The sequence below is a fragment of the Sminthopsis crassicaudata genome, chromosome 1 (genome assembly GCF_048593235.1).
Source record: "Sminthopsis crassicaudata isolate SCR6 chromosome 1, ASM4859323v1, whole genome shotgun sequence".
Classification (NCBI taxonomy): Eukaryota; Metazoa; Chordata; class Mammalia; order Dasyuromorphia; family Dasyuridae; genus Sminthopsis; species Sminthopsis crassicaudata.
The window spans coordinates 188,944,000-188,963,401 of NC_133617.1; the positions used below are offsets into that span (position 1 = coordinate 188,944,000).

General features: G+C 34.2%; 1 protein-coding gene across 4 annotated transcripts in view; it reads right to left on the reverse strand.

The window, feature by feature from the left end:
* Positions 1-19,402, reverse strand: part of RIPOR2 (RHO family interacting cell polarization regulator 2) — a 235,859-nt gene that overhangs the window by 100,340 nt on the left and 116,117 nt on the right. The window contains exon 1 of one of the 4 annotated variants that reach the window (XM_074272885.1): positions 18,129-18,486. The exons of the other annotated variants lie outside the window; for them this stretch is intronic. Coding sequence (XP_074128986.1) covers positions 18,129-18,189 — 61 coding nt within the window. The 5' untranslated portion in view covers positions 18,190-18,486. Of the gene's footprint in view, positions 1-18,128; positions 18,487-19,402 lie in introns of those variants that run through there. 4 annotated transcript variants of the gene reach the window in all.

Here is a 19,402-nt window from a genome sequence, read left to right on the forward strand (position 1 = left end):
GCCTTCTTGGCTCCAACTCCAGAGCTTAATCCACTACATCAATAACCTAGTTGTCTAGCCCAATAAGCAACCAAACCTTAATAAATAATTTTAGATGAAATGTGAAAGTGATCGACATTTTCAAAGGTGTCAAAAGTTTAGCCAATAGAATTGCTGCTGGAATCAAATAGATCATTTTCACTTGGCTTATGAACTAAATATAAAGAGAAAGACATCTAAGATGGATATTTCTGATCAAAGAGATCTCCAATATTTTCTGTAATTTCCATCTAATATCATACAGAATGGGCTGTTCTTAGAGGACTAGCCTAGCAGTGTTTCAATAGCTCACCAGGAGGGTTGGACACTATATAATGCATTTTGGAAACTCAAGTAACTCATGAAGACACCAATACAAAGTGACTGTATCTTGATATCTTTGTATCCCAGGGATGAATTTAGTTGTGGGATGAATGGATATTTTCTACTAAGGAATATTCTTTTCTTTTTTCTAAGGAAATAGTGTGATTTACATCCACAAAAAGATTGCTAAATGGGAAGGAAGTACATTATCTCTTAACTAAAACAAAATCACAGATCTCTGAAGTGCCAAAGTTATTTGCAGTATCATCTTGTTTCCTCTTTTTTGACTAATCCACCTGTCACATTTCTCCTCACTATCCTGTTTTGTTGCTCTTTCTTCACTGGGCTTTCTAAAACATCTCATCATCTTTCAGCATCTAAGAATAAAACAATATGAGAGATAGAAGGGGGACTCAACACTAAAAATAGCACTCTACTTTTAAACTGAGGTGAGACTGAATCAGAAGGGTTAGAGAAGTAGGTCAGAGGGAGGAAAGAATAAGGGAACTTCAATTATAAGAGGAAAAATGATTTTAAGGCTGTTGCCCAGAATTAAGTGTATGGATAGTCATTGACTAAATTAATAGACATATTGTTTAACTTAGATTTGTGGAACAATCTCAGTGTTGGAAGGAGCTTAATGATCATCTAGTCTTTAGAGATGGTTGAGACTGTAGTGATCAGAAGGTTCAACTCCCCCATTTATATACATGAAGAAAATTGAGGGCTACAGAATTGAGTAATTTATCCAAGATCACGGAATTAATAAATAATTAAGATTCAAACTTATAATTTCTAACCCTAGCTCATCAACTATATCCTCACTAAATTCCTAAATAGGAATTTTCTCTACAAAATCCCTGACAGATGGGTATCTAGTCCCTACTTGAGCGCTTCCATCATTCTATTCTTTCACACTTTCTATTTATCAAGTCAGTTTTCAAAACTAGCTTATATATAATTTAGGAATAGATATACTTTGATAGCTTATCATAATGGAGAAGTGATTCCGAGTTCTCAAAGGCCATGCCGGTGGTGGACAAGAAGCAAATGCCTTGCATTTAAATACAATTATACATTGTACATGCTGGATGACTAAGGACCAGACTAGTTATTTTGGAGAGGTTCATGAATTTGTGGGTTACTGCAATGCTAGAAGACTAAGTCTAAGAAGACTTAAGACCAAGGCACAGGCATTGGTGATTTTCTTTGATGTTCTGGAACATTATGAACATAAAAATTTTCCCTATTTGTGTCAAGATTTTTAGAAAGCTTCACCAGATTTGTTCTACAGTAAGGTACCTGAAATATGCTATCTTTTCAAGTAGAAGGATGATGCTATTAATCCACGTTTAGCACATCAGCAATTTGACACAGCAATTTGTCATTTTTGTCTTATATACATACATATATTCCATATCCACATCTATGTATCTATTTATATGCCTTTACATAGATAACACACATATTTATTATTGGACCTGAGATTTCATTGGTATAAGGAGTTCCTGGTAAGAAACTTCAATCAATGTAACTCAGCAACTCTTCATGCAATTTGTAGCCTTATAGAGTTGTATGGGAACACTGAAGTATAAATGCTACAAACATTCTCTCCCCCTCTAGATTATTTAAGTAATATTGACATATGAAAATTCAACAAGATTCAACTGAAAAATTAAGACTTGCCCAGGGTCATACAAGTCAAAAATTGAATTTGAACTTAGGATTTTCTGACATCAAGAACAGTTCTATATCCATTATTCTATGTTGACCAAGATACATAGAGTGTATAAGTATGTCTATATACATAGTCATACATATATTATATATATACATACATACTATAAATATATAGTACGTATATATGTATATATAGTATGTATATATATGTATATATGTGTGAATATATATATGTGTGTGTGTGTGTGAATATATACATATATATAAAAACAAGAATTTAACATCTAGTGTGTGCTAGACACCATTCTAGGTGCAAGGAATACAAAGGAGACAAAAACAACAACAATTCTTTCCCTCAAGGAGTTGACAATTCATCAAAAAAAAATAACATATATTCACATATAAGAATATACAAAATACATACAAAATAAATAAAATAAATGATAGGCTGTAATGTCTGGGTAGCATTCTCTGGAGTCTGGAGTCTGAGCTCGAGCTGGAATACACACACACACACACACCTGAGTCTCTCTCGAGTCTGCTTATTTCAAGTCTTCTCAGCCCTTATATAGCTTAGTACATTTACATCACTACAGTATCCTGAGCATATGTCACCTTTAGAACCATTACATCACCATAATAAGTACTAAGTATTGGCAAACTAGAGAACCATTATCTCATCAATCACACTGAGTAAACACCCTGTTGTAAGTATCCTTGTTTCAAGTATACTTTTCCATAATTCCCCATAATCGGCAACATGGTATAATGGATAGAGGGATAGCCTTGAAGTCAGGAAGACATGGATTTAAGTACTATCTCTAAAACCAGCAATATGATCAGAGACAGGTGGATTAAATTCCCAGTGTCACAGACAACCAGATGATATAAAGGAGAATTGCTGATCTGCACTGGTGGGAAGGTAATGTTAAACCAGGAATTCCTTGCACAGATGAAATCACAAATTAGAATCATTCCCACCACCACCACTAGTAAATTTTAATATATAAGTGTATGTTATTTATTCATATGTACATGCATGTGTATATGAACTCATATACACAGTGAAATTTTATTATCACATGAGAAGAGGTTGGAGTTTTATCATTTGACAATTTTATAAGTGGATAATGGACTTAATATCTCAAAAATGTTGCCATGTTCAGGTATGGTTTTGTGTAGTTGAGCATTTACATTTTCAGGTGGTATCTTGAAATCAAAAGCTCAGACTTTCTCAGATTTTCTTTCTCACAGAATTTTATACTGTAGTGGCAGGCAGGCAGGTAATTGTGGTGTGCTAGCCAAAAGAAAACAAAGGAAGTCGTTTTGAGGGATAGGAAGGAAAAAGAGAGAAGAACAGATACACAGTATCTCAAAAGTCTTAGTGCAGTAAGGTTTATTAATTTCAGAAGTATAAATGCTACAAACATACCCACCAAAAGATCAGTCAAATAATATTGACATACTTCTTATGAAAAAATGACATAGTGAATATCTTGTGCTATATATAATTCTAATTGAATTTTGTGCTTTGTAAAAACTTTCTTAAGCTGCTGCTCAGTGACTGAAAGTTTTGCATTTATAATCCTAGCCTTTTAAGATCATCCAAAGAATGAGGTTTTGATGTAAACATGATAGTTTTGACATGGCTCCAAAAGAAAAAAAGTCTAATAGAGATAGTTGACCATAGATAGTTGATATAGATCAGTGGCCAAGTAAGAGGACCTTCTCTACTGATCCAATGGTCTGAGAAAGTTTCATCCAGAAACTGTTCCACATGCACTGCATAATAACAGGATATCTGGACTTATTAAAAATTAAAATTTTTAAAAACTTATTTAAAATTTTATAAAATTATATTAAGTGCCAAAGAAATTTAAACACTTAAAGTTTCAAATGATGTTTGTGGCATTTATATTTCTTTTTGATGCTTAAAACTGCATTAAAACTTTTGACAGGGGTGCACTGGAGTCAGATTGTAGTTGTTCCTGAAAACCAACTGTTAAAAGTTTCAGTGTGAGCATTTGTATTTTGGATATTGGCAAATGCTACAAATCAGATTTATTATTTTATTGACTGTTTAGATTTAAGAAAGTGATGGGAAATGTTTATAATGTAGATTAAATTTCAAAGGGATGGGGGCACAATGGATAATAGAAGATCTGCATTCAAATCTAGCCTCAGACATTAACTGTATGATCCAGGGCAAGTCACTTAACCCCAAGTTCTTGGAGTACTGTCTCTCTCCTATCCCTAGTTTATTGTTAAACATTTTTGACACACTCCTGCTTTAAAGAAACCTCATATACAAGAAAGCATTCATAATTTTTCTCCATCGCCAATATTCTTGGATAACAACAAGATAACACTATCACCCTAAAAGAAAACCATTAGAATGCATCTAGCTAGTAGAAACCTAGCTGGTGGAAAGAGTTAAAAGCAAGTGGAAATGAATTAGGAATTGATATATTCTCTCTGCATCAAGTAATGGGGTTATTCTCAGTCCCCCAGTCTATCCTAACACATGGCTGACATTAGACAGCAGCTGGGCCAACTAATGCATGACCCAGAGGGGATAGCTATTCCCAGTACAGCATTTGAAGTGATTAGTCTCAGCAGTTCCATTCTAATCAGCTTGTGTCTTTGATTAAGCCAACTTTTCCTGGTTTATGACAACTGTCAGGAATTGGAGAAGCAGAGAATTAATTCCACTGGGTGGGGGGAGGGTCAGGACAGCTGAGCAAAGCACTGTGGGTTTAATTGTCAAGATGGCAAAACCAAAACTCTATAGACTAGAAACTGGAAAAGAACAGTACCCTTTCTCTGACTTTTCTATCCCCTTCCCAAATAAGTCTGAAAGCAATTTGGAGGCACTTTCAGTTAGGAGAAATCCTTTATGTCCCTTTTCATGTTTCTGATTTGAACATAGTTCTGTCAGTTCATAATTCTGTCAATAATTAGGTCTGGTATGAGAAACAATCTGATCAGAGGAAAAAATTTTCTGAGGGAATTTCATATATATTCTCTTCCAAACATCTCCAAAAGAAAGACCAGGTGGGGCTTGGCCCCACTAATCAATGAGATCCAGAGTGATTTGGCTTTAAGGCAAAGCTCTTAAGAAAGAAATCCAACCCCAAGATATCTAATTTACATTCCTTTGGGCAAAATATTCATAGAAAGGGAAAGGAAAAAAGAAAGGGAGGAAGGGAAGGGGAGAAAGAGAAGGAAGAAAGGAAGGAAAATTGTGTTATCAATCCTCACCATTTTAAACACTGAAGAAACAACAGAGACGAAGAAACCTGGAGTGAGTTGATATTTTAGCTTCATTTCTTAACAACTCTTTTGTGTATATTTATCTAGAGAATAATATTGAAGAAGTAAAATTTGCCCCAGGAGTGGTAATATGAAGCAAATTCAGGAGAGCAATAGATTGTAAAAAGAATAGTATATAAAAATAGTATAATAGATGCAGTTCATGACACAAAGAATTTGTCATAAGTGTCTATCATAGGTTACACAGGAGTGCTATTTATTATGTGAATTAATACATAGGAGTTAGCAACTAAAGCAGTTTTAACAATTAACAATTAAGGGGAATACACCATGAGGTGGGAGTATGCCATAATCCATAGAGTTTACCAGAGAGAGAAAGACACCATGAAAAGGGATGCCCTGGTAGGCTAATGCTAAAAGGGATTTAACAAAGATCTACATCATGGGCAGATATTTTATAGGGGAAATAAAATCTCTGGGGTTTGACATCATAACTTAGTTTTCGGATTAGATAAGTAAAGGTGGGGTTTCTAGAGATCCCAACCTGGGGTAGAACTGTAATAGAAAGTCCTCTTGAACAAAAGACATAATTAAGATCAAAAGGCTCACTTAAGACTGAGATGATTTCATCTGTGCCCTTCTAGACTACCCCAGGGAGTATTATAACCCAGCAGTGCTTCAGGCTTTCTCTGCTAATGCCTATTTAGCTACCTAGGACCACATCAGTATATATCTATAATATTTTGTATATATTACTATCTCCATTAGAAGGTAAGCTGCTTGATTGACGATAGGGAATATTTATCCAGTTTCTTTGTCTGAAGTAAGTACAATATTTTCTGCCTGCTGCTAATGTACTTGGAAGTTTAGTGAAATAACTTCTGGAAATGCAAAATGGAAAACTTGTTTCCCTTTCCGGAGGGAAGTATTTCAGTTCAGAGCCTTTGTGCTACCTTCTGACTGCTTCTAGTGTGGTTACCCTTTTAATTGGGTACTGAGCCAGAACTGGATGTTCATATGAAAGGTAAGAATGGAAGAACTCAGAGGAAATGGGAAAGTGTTGTATAAACTGATGCAGAAAGAAGTAATAAGCAGAGTCAGGAAAAGGATAGGAAGGGAAATGGAATAAATATTTATAGAGTGTCTACCATGTCCCAGACGCTATGCTAAAATTTTTTTTACAAATATGATCTTTTACCTTACTAGGTAAGTAATACTTTTATCCCCATTTTGTAGTTGGAGAAACTGAGGCAAACAGAGGGTAGGGTCATATAGCAAGAAAGTGCTTGAAGCTAAATCTGAACTCAGGTCTTCTTGACTCCTGATCTAGCACTCTGCACTATCTATCACCTGGCTTTCTATCTCTACCCAGAGTGCTATAATATAAATTAAAAGATCATTTAAGTAGAACCAAGGGCTAGGTAATGGAAATAACCAATCTTGGCCCAGAGAAGAGATGAGGATGTACCCTTTTCACCTTCCCTTGGAGAGATTAGGGAGATTATTGAATAGCTGTCAGATAAGACCTACAGGTTTTGTTCTTTATCACAGAGATTTCCATCCCTACCATAGAGTGAGACTAGGATTCAGTTTATCTGAAAATGAAGGTGATGTAAAAACAAAAACATCCATACTGAATTTTTTTTTAATTGGGGGACTGCATAACCTCCAAGACTCTTTATAGCTCTAAATATATAATTTGTTTTTATGATCATTGCTATTGTTGTTGATACTGTTACTATTGTTATTTTGTTAAATTCCCTTTTCTTAACCACAGGAAGAGGTTCTTCCTCTAAAAAGGAGAAGTTTGTGCTGATGAAACTGAAAACGGTATGTTTGCAACATGACATTCATCGTTAGGAGGTGTGCTTGTCTCATCCCCTTGTCCTCTTCCACCCAATCAGATAGTTATGTAGCTATTGTACAGTGTAGTTACTTTGTCTTCCACATAAAACATTGCCATTATAAAATGAAACGGGAATTTGAATCCTCATGGAACAAATCATAGTATTAACATTAATTCAATTTATTAGGCATTTGTAAAGGACATTCTATGAAGTAGTCACTGAATAAACTAAAAACTGATACTGTTCCTGTCCTCAAAGAATTTATATTCTATTGGAGAGAGCACCCTACAGTCTTGGAATCTTAACTTCAGAATGATCTCAGAGGATATCTAGTTCATCCTGAATTAAATAAGGATCTTGGCTACACCATCCCAATAATTGGTCATCTATTCTTTACTTAGAAATCTCTCGTTGGAGTAATTCACTATTTCCCAGGTAACTAGATTATTGCCAAATCTCTCTTATTATTTATTGTCCAGACAAATGGGCTTTTTTCCTTGATGCCATATTTCAGTTTTTCAGCTTTATGTTCAATATGCCTCTAATACAATCTGAATTCCTGGTATCTTTTAATCTTCCCTCCTACCTCCAGTCATTCAACTTTAATTTGTTCTTTAGTCTATTCTTTTCCATATTGCATTCAGGGACTGTCTCAGTCAGTTTGGTTTAATGAACATCTTTCTTCTCTTTTATATCTCACTCAGGAACACTTTGAGGCAAAAAGCCAAACAAATAACTTGCTCTAGTTTTAGCTAATTATAAATGCTTTGGCAAATTGTGTTGTCCCAAAATAACCAAGATGCTCAACAAGTTGACACTTGCTAGGCATGCTAACATGAAATATCATGCATATTTAGTAGGGTAGATCAGAGGTCTTTAAAAAAAAAAAAAAAAGGTTAGTTTAACAAGTTCAACATTTTCCTCACTGTACCAGTGATGTGTGTGTGTGTGTGTGTGTGTGTGTGTGTGTGTGTGTGTGTGTGTGTGTGTGAGAGAGAGAGAGAGAGAGAGAGAGAGAGAGAGAGAGAGAGAGAGAAATCTACAAGTTACCAAAATAAATTATTAGGTTATTTTCATTTTTTTTCTAGTGAATAAAATGGTAAAAGTCTTCATGATTAATTCAATTCATAATTGAATCCTACAGAATAAAATATCCTAAATAAAATATGCTTTTAATTAATTATTATTCATGTAGCATTCAGCCTCCACAGGCTATAAAAGTATGAGAATTCCAAAGTCTTTTTAATACGCAAACAATATTTAACTTCCTGTTCTTTCTAAATAGTAACTCTGAGGTTACCAAAGGCCTAAGTGACATAGAGCTCACCATAAATCAATGGAGCGAACAGACTGGGCAGCATTGATGTCATCTACTATTTTAGTTCATGCCCTTTAAATGACACACTCCCTTTGGCACTAATTGAAGCTTCCTAGAGATCTCTGGGTAGCTAGAAAGAGGCTGCCTTTCGATAAGCTAAGGCAGTGGTCAAAAGAGCATGAATAATTCTGTCAAATTTTATTTATGTTCCAATCCTATGCAATGGACTTATTGAGAAAATGACATCTAACCAAGATTCATGTTCAGAAGTCATTTGCAACATTTTCACATAATTGATATATTTATTCTTTTGAAATTTCCAGTTCACATCCTTTGACTACTTCTTCATATTTGCTACATACACTATTCTATAAAACAGAATCTTCAGCTTGGCAAATGAAAAAGAAAGAATTGCTTTTTCTGCAGCCTTCAAATGCTTTTCCTATTTCAAGCCCATCACTTGAGAAATACTAGATGTCACTGAACAAAAAGCTAAGGATCTTTTTTTCATTCCTTACTATAATGTTTTCAATACAAAGGTATTACTTATTAGACAAGTTCTAGATTTCATTTGTTAACACTTATTAAATACTTGCTATATGCAATGTACTATACTGTTTTGTTTTATTATTTGTTTTATATGCCTCCTTACTCTTTACATTTGTTCATTTTTTAAAATTTTGGAGCGCTTTCTTTAAGTAGAGGTGTTTTAACTTGGCAAAACCACAGTTGACTACTCCATTTTATAGAATTGTTTGCATATTGCAAACTTAAACAATATATATATATATATATATATATATATATATATATATATATATATATATATATATATATATATATGTTATCAATTATACAGAAGTGCTGCCAATGATAATAGCTAGCACTTATAAATCCCTTTTTGCTTTATGGAGTGTTTTATACATGTTAACTCATTTGATAAAATCATTAATAATAAAATAAAGCAGCTTAAGTAGGAGAGTTGACAAAAGACAACAATTGCAAATGCTGGTAGACTTCTGGTAAAATAGGCTTTGTTGGTGGAACTTAGAACTGTTCCATAAATTAATTTGGAATTATATTTTAAAAAATTAATAATGTCCTTGACCTATTGATAGCATATACCCCAAGGAAGCAAGAACAGAGGGAAAGGGTTCCATATATGCAAAAAATATTTATAGCAGCACTTTTTGTAGTAACACAGAACTAGTAGCAGCATGATCTGATGGATAAAGAGCTAGACATATACAGCCTATGTGATGCTGGACTGCTCACTTAACCTCTCAGCATCCAAGCCAAAGCTTCTTAAACTGTGGGCTGCAATCCCATATTCAATTGTGTAATTGAACGTGGGGGTTATGAAAAATTTGGCAACAGTATAAGATATCAAATATTTCTCTAATCATTTTCAACAATGAGGCAATTCAAGGCAATTCTAACAGACTTGTGATAGAAAGTGCCATCTACATCCAGAGAGAGAACTATGGAGACTGAATATGGTTCAAAGCATAGTATTTTCATCTTTAGTTATTGTTGTTTGTTTGCTTGTTTTTTTTTTTTTTTTCTTTCTCATGGTTTTTCCCCTTTTAATCTGATTTTTGTTGTGCAGCCTGAGGAATATGGAAATATGTTTGGAAGAATTGCACATGTTTAACCTATATCAGATTCTTTGCTGTCTTGGGGAAGGGAGGAGAGAGACAAGACAATTTTGGAATGCAAGGTTCAGCAAAGGTGAATGTTGAAAATTATCTTTGCCTGTATTTGAAAAAATAAAATACTATTTAAAAAAAAAAAGAAAAAATATTCCTTTAAGATTTAATTCTTTATGTAAAAATAAGCACATCCATCTCATCAAAATGAAAATTTGCTTTCATCTTTAATAAATGGTAAAATTACATATATGCCAAAGAATTGTTTTAAAATAAGTTTCTTTATGATTTATTATCAGTAAATGTTTGATTTATATACCTATTTCATATGTCTATATATCTAGGGTTGTGTAAAAATTTCTTAGGGAAAAGGAAAAGGGGGTTGTAAGTAGAAAAAGTTTAAGAAGCCTAGCTCTAAGCAACTAAGATGTAAAATTGCACAGGTGTGAATATACATTAGCCTCACTCAGGAGTTTCATGCTCCAATGAAAGTCACAGGTCTAATCCCCTACACACAGATTGGAGCATGGTTCAATAGATCATGTTATATGATTGTAGAAAGAAAGAAAGAAAGAAAGAAAGAAAGAAAGAAAGAAAGAAAGAAAGAAAGAAAGAAAGAAAGAAAGAAAGAAAGAAAGAAAGAAAGAAAGAAAGAAAGAAAGAAAGAAAGAAAGAAAGAAAGAAAGAAAGAAAGAAAGAAAGAAAGAAAGAAAGAAAGAAAGAAAGAAAGAAAGAAAGAAAGAAAGAAAGAAAGAAAGAAAGAAAGAAAGAAAGAAAGAAAGAAAGAAAGAAAGAAAGAAAGAAAGAAAGAAAGAAAGAAAGAAAGAAAGAAAGAAAGAAAGAAAGAAAGAAAGAAAGAAAGAAAGAAAGAAAGGAATTAATAAAGTATTAAAAATTATGTGTACAGTTACTTACCCTTTTATAGTTGTGTACTTTGTGTGTCAAGTGTGAATAATATAGTAAGGACTGTGAAAAGCATAAATACATTCTTGGAACTGTGAATGATCCAACCATTCTAGGGAACAATTTGGAATTAATTAAAAAACTCATTAACCTGTTCCCTTTCTTTTGACCAAGAGATTCCAGTTATACTTATGGGTCAGCGGAAATAGACTAGTTTTGAATTCCAAAGACTTGACTTTGAATCCTAGATTTGCTATTCACTGTATGAACTTGGGCAAATCATAATATCACTCAGCATTTTGTTTTCCTAATTAGCAAAGTGAAGAGAATGGACAAAATGAACAAAATTCTAGTTCTAGAATTTTGATCCTATGACAAGCAATCAATAAACATTCATGCCATATGCAGTTTTGGGGATATAGAGGAAGGCAAAAAAGGCAGTCAATGCTCTAGTGGAGGAGACAACATGCAAACCTCTTTGTACACAGAAGTTCCATACAGGATGAATTAAAAATAATCAACAAAGGGAAGGCACTTAAGGTAGAAGATTATGAATCAAGAAAAACTTCCTGTAAAAGTGTGATTTCCCAAGGAGTTCAAAGATACAATGTCCAATACACACTAAAATATTGACAACAGCACTTTTTAGTTGTAGCAAAGAAACAAAAACAAAGCAGATGCCCATCAGTTGGAGAATGGTTAAGCAAATTATCACTGAAATGTAAGAAAATGTAAGAAAAGAAACAATGTAAAGGTAAAATCATGTATTAATTCAAACAATGAATTAATGAGTAAGCCAATTTTACTCCACTGATTTTTTTTTCCTTTTTTCATTTTTGTTATCAACGATGACTCTGCTGAAGTGATATTGGGAAATGAAAGATATGTAAAAATAAAGATAATTAAGTTAATTTTAAGAAGTATGTTTTGTAACCCAAAATGAGATACCAAGTTATTACTTAATTATATGAGCTTGGAAGGTAGAAATTATGTTTTATTATTCTTTGTATACCCCAGGGTTTAAAATAATGCTGGTGGATCTTGCTATTGTTATGCCAAGCTCTTTCTCAGTGGTTACCCAGTGTAGCAGAGAAGGCTCGGTGAGCTGGCTAAGGCAGAAAAGGGGCAAAAGTTCTACTGCCTCTTCCTATTTCTTATTTAAGCATTGTGCAAGTCACTTACCCTTTGGAACTCTACTTCCCTTTTCTACGGAATGGAGGGAAATGATAACACTACAATGACTTGAGAAATAGATAAGGACTTTTTTTTTTTTTTTTAAGTGAGTAGAGTGTCTTGCTACCATTAATTTGTTGAAATGGCTTTATCCCTCTTTTTAAAAAAAATCTTTGTTATAAAAGATGCCTCTCTGGGATGGGGAGCAGAGAAATAAACATTGATAAATGTATTTGATGTAAAAATAGACAATCTCTTAAAAAGATTTTTAAAATAGTGAGTAGATGCTATCTATTAAAAGGGCTTTTTCTTTTGTGCTCTGGAATCATATTGGTTATGACCAGTTCTATTTCTCTTTCCTTTTCTGCTCTGAAATGAAACAAGCTTTCCTGAGAAGAAGTGGTCAAATAGAGGAAATCTTTCACACCCCAATGCTGGATGCTAGCTTTTGGTCCCATTCCAAGTTAGAACTGGAACTTTTTCTTTACCTTGGTGACTTTCTAAAAGTTATATTGTAAAGGCTCATGGTAAGCAAACTGGCTATTTTGAGTATCCAGAGAATAAAAGAGGCTGAGAAATACTCTGCATCCTTAATTACCTAATGATAGTGTTTTATGATTCTATTTTTGTGTAGCACTGAAGCTAGTAGAGAATGAGTATTTGACGGCATCTAAGGAAAGAAGGCAAGCCCTATTTTATAGGTGCCAACAGGCTAATAGTGACTGATTCCCCCACCTGGCAAATGGCTTCTTTAACCCACGTGAATCTGGTTCTAATGAACCCTGCTTTATTCTTGATGATTGGCCAAAGGCCACTCCTATGTGTATCTTTCTTTTTCCAGTCATCATTATGACCATAATGGTGACTTATTATTATTATTACCCATCCGAATAACTTCTATGCATCATACTAGCTAGCAAAACCACACAGTGACAGAGAAGATGAAAGACCTTTAATTTGATAAGTTGGAAGCAACAATGGAAAAGGAGTCTCTGATTCTAATTATTGTGTTTTTCAAAATGCTGATTATCAAATCAATCGCTGAACCAAAAAATAAAGCTTAACTACCTGAGAGAAAATGTTTTCTAGGTGACACGTAGATAGCTGATGTTCTTTGGGAATTAAAACCAGGCTCTGTTTGTGTCTATGTAAATTCAGTGAGGTGGCTCATTTTTGCTCTTTTTATTTTTGATAGCTCTGTCAACCTCACTTTGGAAGTGTGAACAGATTTAGACCAATGTTTCATGGTTCTATGAAGCTTAAAACTCTCTCAAACCACAGAAAAAAACATCAGATGCGAAAAACAAAATATACAAAAGACAGTTAAAGAAATTTATTTAAGGGCATCTTATCCCTTCCCCCCCACCACACTCATTCTATTTTTCATTTTCAGATCTTGTGGTACCTACTCAGGTCTGTAATTGCATTAAGTCAAATGAGTTTATGTTCCTGTATTGGGAAAATACATTTTAAAATGTATATCACTGGAAAACACTGGTTGCCCTGGTAACAAAATCTTGGGCAATCCCTTTCTTTATAGGGGAAGTACCTCATACTACCATAAGCTGTCTATTTCTACTATGATCAGATGAAGCAAGGATGGGAATTAGAGCAAAGCATTAATTCTAGTATGCAGGTATGCTTCACTTCATCCAGCAAATTATAAGTTCATGAATCTAGAGATGGAAAGAATGTTGCCTAAGAAGGAAGGAAGGAAAAAAAAAAGAAGCATTTATTGAGCACCTGTTATATGCTAGGCTCTTTACAAATACTATTTCATTGGATCCTCACAACTTTGGGAGTAGGTACTATTACTGATGGGGTGAAGGGACTCCAGCAAAAGAGCATGTCCCAGGATCTGAGTGAGCCTCAATGATCCAGTAGGGTCTTATACAGACACAGATATTCAGCACTGATACCAATGGTTATCTCATATTGGTCTGATTAGCCACTATCAGACACATTGTAACTCAAGTGTCATTTTGGTCCTCTTCGAGAAAGAAGGACACTGAGAACAAAGGAGTATTTGCCAACCTCATACAGTCTGGAGGTTATGGCAGATGTTAACTCCTAAAACTCTCTTGGATAAACAGGATAATCTGGACCATTTAGTAGATTTACTAAGACACCCAATTACCATAGTTAGCATACCTTGTTTAGGATCCTTTCTCATAAAAGGCTCCACCTTTCCCTTGTTAAATGTGAGGTCATTAGGAACTTTCCCTGTTAATAAAACTTTGCACCTTGAACTAAAAATGGTTTGTGATTTCATTCTGGACAACTCCCCACCTTCATGACTTGCTTTAACTTCATCATGACTTGTTGGACCTTATCATTATTATCCTGATTTTACAATTTACTGAAACATACAAGAGGTTAAGCTACCCAGGATCACATAGCTGGTATGTGATTCCACATTTGAACTCAGGTCTACTCCAATACATGAAAGTAAGGATAAATGAGTTCTTCATAAATTTATTGTACATTTTATGTTTGATATTTTAGGAATGTGTTTCTCAAAATACATTCCTAAAATATGTTTCCTAAAATACATTCCATGTAGTCTATAAGTTTCAACTTTTTCACCAGAAAATTTTTTCCTGCAAGCCACCAGATTTTCATATATTTTTTTAAGTGAACAGAGTTAGTTTTATAATGCCTTGCCCATATGTGAAACATTTAGATAATGCCTTTTAATATCTTCCATTTAAAGTTTTATGTTCTCAGGAAATGTTCTGTCTGGTGTTATTCTCTTGAATATTTATAAAAGAAAATAAACACAAGTTCAGAATTTAAAAAAAAAAATAATAATTCTTCTAAGTCATTAGTCCAACTCCTGCATTTTACCAAAGAGCAAACTGAAGCCTTAAGATCATCTAAAGTAATTTGTGACTCTAAGGTCACCCTAAGAGAAATGGACATAATTTGAGAAATTTAATTTTTTTAAATTTGAATTAAAATTAAATATTTAAATTTAAAAGAAATTCTTTCAAATGTGTATGATTTGAAATTTTATATCTGTATATATTAACTATATAGCAAAGCATACTTAAATTATCTATTTCCACATAAACTGACAAACCCAGCAATCCAGTTAAAATTTACTTGAAATTTGGTTTGTAACTTGCAGAGGCAAATCTTACAAATAAGATAAGGCACCAGAAAGTACTTTGAAGTGCTTAAAGTGTAGCCGAGGTTGAAGAACCCCAAGGCATGGGTTTTCTATTCATTTGCCCAGCCCAACCTCACCCTAATCTTCCACCCATCTGGGGTGGAGCCACTTTTAACTAAATTGAGAAGCCAAAATTAAAACTGTTTACAGGTGGTGAACCCTTTAGCTTAGTAGATGAACAAGGATTTGTCAGTTTGGGGAAAGAAAGGTAGGCTGGCTATTTGGAAATATCTAGAGGAGCTCCCAAGAAAAACTTTTAGAGAGGTATGTTTTAGTCATTCTCAAACTATTCTACCTAGGTTTAATCCCAAATTAAAAAAACAAAACAAAACAAAACAAAAACCCACAAACCACTCTCTCTAACAACAGCAACAATAAGAAAAACAAACTAACAATTAACCTAGAAGTTACCATTACAAAAACTAGGATAAATAGCTTTAGGAATGGGAGTGAAAACTCAGTTTAAAAAACTAACCTGATTGGACAATTTCAATGAAACCTGGGAAAACTAGTGTGAAGTGATGTAAAGTGAAGTGAGTATTTGTAAACACTGTTTAAAAAACAAACAAACAAACAAACCATTTTCAAAGCCTTAAGAACTCTAAGCAACACAAAGATTAACCATGTTTCCAGAAGACAGAGAAGGAAGTATGACAGAGAACTGTTAGATTTGGGGAGCAGATTGAGACACATTTTTTTTTTTTTTGGACAAGGCCAATAATGGGGATTTGTTTTCCTTGACTATACACATTTGTTACATGGCTGGTTTCACACACCCTTCCCTGCCCTCTGCCACTTTTTTGTCCCCCTCCTCAACATGGTGGTAGCATGAGAGGGAGAGAAAATCTTACAGACCAAAAGATCTCCCAATCAATATAAAAGGATAGAATCAGATGTCAGGCTGCAATAAATTAGCTCTAAATATTTTCTGGACTGAATGATTTTTAAAAGTACGATATATGGAATTGCATCTGATTTCTTACATGAAGACATATTCAGGAAAAATCCAAATTTAGGTTAGCATTTCACTGGGATAGCTTCAAAATCTTTGAATCCTTTTTTCATCCATAGCAGGCATTTAATGTTGAACTGAATTTAAATGTACATTTTTGTTCACTTCTATGGTTACCAGTTCAACAAACAACCAGATTAGTTGAGAGAGCATCTTTTATTTAGTAGCAGCCCCACTCAGTCACTTTGCATTTTATAGAGGATAGTTATTGCTGAAATATCAAGAAATCAAAACTTTTCACATATATCCACAAATGTATATATTCAAAAGTGCAATTAAATGAACATCTATGACTCATAAAGGAAAGTAAGAGAACTGTAACTTACCACTGTAGATGTCATAGAAATATTGTTATTTATAAAATATTTTCAGTTCTCTAACAGGTCTTGAGTACAACAGCAAATGCAAAGTGTAAATGAACTATCAAAAATTAGGGTTAAGTCCCCAAAAGAAAAAACCTTCTATACTCAGGTCCCTTACAGCCTTATTAACTAAGGTTCAGAGTCACGCTGCCATTGCCAACTTGTGGGTAGAGTTTGGGGAAGTGATCATGAGTTGGCACTTAACCATAAACTGTCACATCAACCTCTTGGTTCTTCAAATATCCTTTCAACAATTAGATAAGAAAACATCTCTATCTGCATTGCCAAATTTGTTTTTATTTGTTTTTTGGGTGTGGATTTTTTTTTTTTTTTTTTTTTTTTTTTGAGCTGATGGATGGGCAAGTGGTTGTGAGGTGAAAAATACCTGTGATTTCACTGGTATAGACATTGTTAAGAAACACCCTTTTCCGTTACAGATAAGCACTCACTGCCCAATATCTTCCAGAGTTAAATTGCTAAGTGGAACAGTAACTAGAATGTTGGGCCTTGAATAAAAAAGATCCAAGTTTGAATCCTGACTCAGCACACTTAATATGTGTTTCCTCATCTGTAAAATGGGGATAATAATATCACCTATATCAAGGACCTTTGCAAGAAGTACATGAAAAACCATGTATAGTGCATTGTGAAACTTAAAGCACCATGTAAATGTTATTTTATCATTACCTTATGAGAGAACATGTACCTAAAGAATACATAGATTAAGTGACTTGTCCAGTATATATGAGTCTACCTAGAACCCAGGTTTTCCAAATTTTGAGGACTGATCACTATTGTCTCTCTATAACATAACTTCTAAGTGTTAGACATTACTGTTTATAATGCTGTAATGAAACTTATGAGTATTTAGATTGAAAAAGAAAAGTAAGAGAATAAAATGTAAATAATGACAATAGTTGCCATAGTCATGTTGTTTACCAAAAAGCTTAAGTATGTTCTGAAAAGAACAATATGTCTACTTGGTTACCCTGGTGCATTCCTTCAGTAAATATTGAGCACCTATTATGAATAGGCTGCTAAGTGTGTCCCTGACTAGAAGATAAATGAAGAAAAAAGTAAAATGAAGGGGAAGATAGAGAATTAGTGCTATTAGTCAACAGAGACGTTCTCTGGCAAATTATTTTAAATTTTGTTTTCTAAATCTCTAGTCCCTTGCTATTCAGCTCCTGAGTAGATGTCCCTATCCATGTCATTCATTAGAAATACCCATCTTCCATCAATTCTAATTTCTAATAAATTTAGCAAGTCCTTTTCCTTATTGGTATGCTACTACTGCTGGTAGATTGCTCAGCTTGGCAATAGCTTTCCACTCCATATCAAAACATTTCCTAAGTGTGCTCATAAATAGGAGGGAAAACTTCTGAGAGTCTCTTTACCTTCACTGAAAATGTCATCATCTTCATCCTCCACACTCTGATCTTCTTCTCTGTATTGCATCTTGGAGAAGAGTAAGTTACCTGGAGGTCACAGCCCCAAGGATGAATACTACCCCACAAATTGCAGGACCTAAAAAGACTTATTTCCTTTCCCTAAATTTTCTAAATGCTTTGGTAAGGGCTCCTTCCGCTTCCGGGATCTCTTCTTAAGAAATCAGTTTTATCCGCGAGAAAAGGCTTCCCAATCCTTTTGAAGAATGCATTCAAGGTGGGGGCACTTCTCTGGAGAAAGAAGAGTTCTTGGGAGATGAGAATTGCAGACCAGAAAGAATCAGCCAGCTAACAGCATTCTTGGACTGAAAGCTGTGAATTTTGCTTCAGAATCACAAAGCAGATGCTTTTTGAAAGAGGAAGAGGTTTTTGCATGTGAATGGGTGGTAGTGAAAGAGGGAAGAGGTCCACATTGTTTGTATCTTTCTCTGGTTTCACTCAAGTGACAGGTTGGCTAGAAGTAAAGCCTCAATACTCCATCAATGTCATGCCTCTAGGCTGGGATGTCATTTCTTTTCCTTTTATTTTTTCCCATTCAAATTTATAATCTTTGCACAGTCTAAACTACAATTAGCACATAAATAGACTCCTCTTGGTATGATTAAATTCTAAGGTTAATTTTAGTCCAACTTAATCAGGTTCTTGCCAGGTTCAAGGCCAATCACCTCTTCTAGAGCCCAGTTTCTTACACTAGTTTAAAATACCATATGAAGTCTCAAAACTGAATGTAAGAATTACAAAAAATATGATTTATTATCCATAGATGTTTGAAAATGCCTATTTTATATACTTATATGTCTAAGATCACATAAAAATTTCTCAGGCGAAAAGGGGTAATGAGTGGGAAAAGTTTAAAAAGCCCTGAGATAGGGAAAATTGGACAAAATGGAGATTCAGCATAGATCAGAGCCAGCCAAAGGAGAGAGTTCTTATCTATCATTCATATGTTTAAATTGCATACTGCATTGAATCAACCACTGGTGTCATTTCATATTATCTGAGTGCTCAAAGTCAGCTTAAATTCTGTATATCTGCCTGAGATCCCTGGCTATAATGGCTTTCTTGGGAGCTCTCTATTATATCCCATATAACTTCCAGCACAGCAGTATGCCCAGACTGTGAAAACTCCAAAGGTGTGGAAGAACATGGTTCTTTCTTTCCAGGGAGATCTTTCATTTACTTCTAATTGGCAAACAGTCTCTTCATGATTCCTAGGAGTGCAG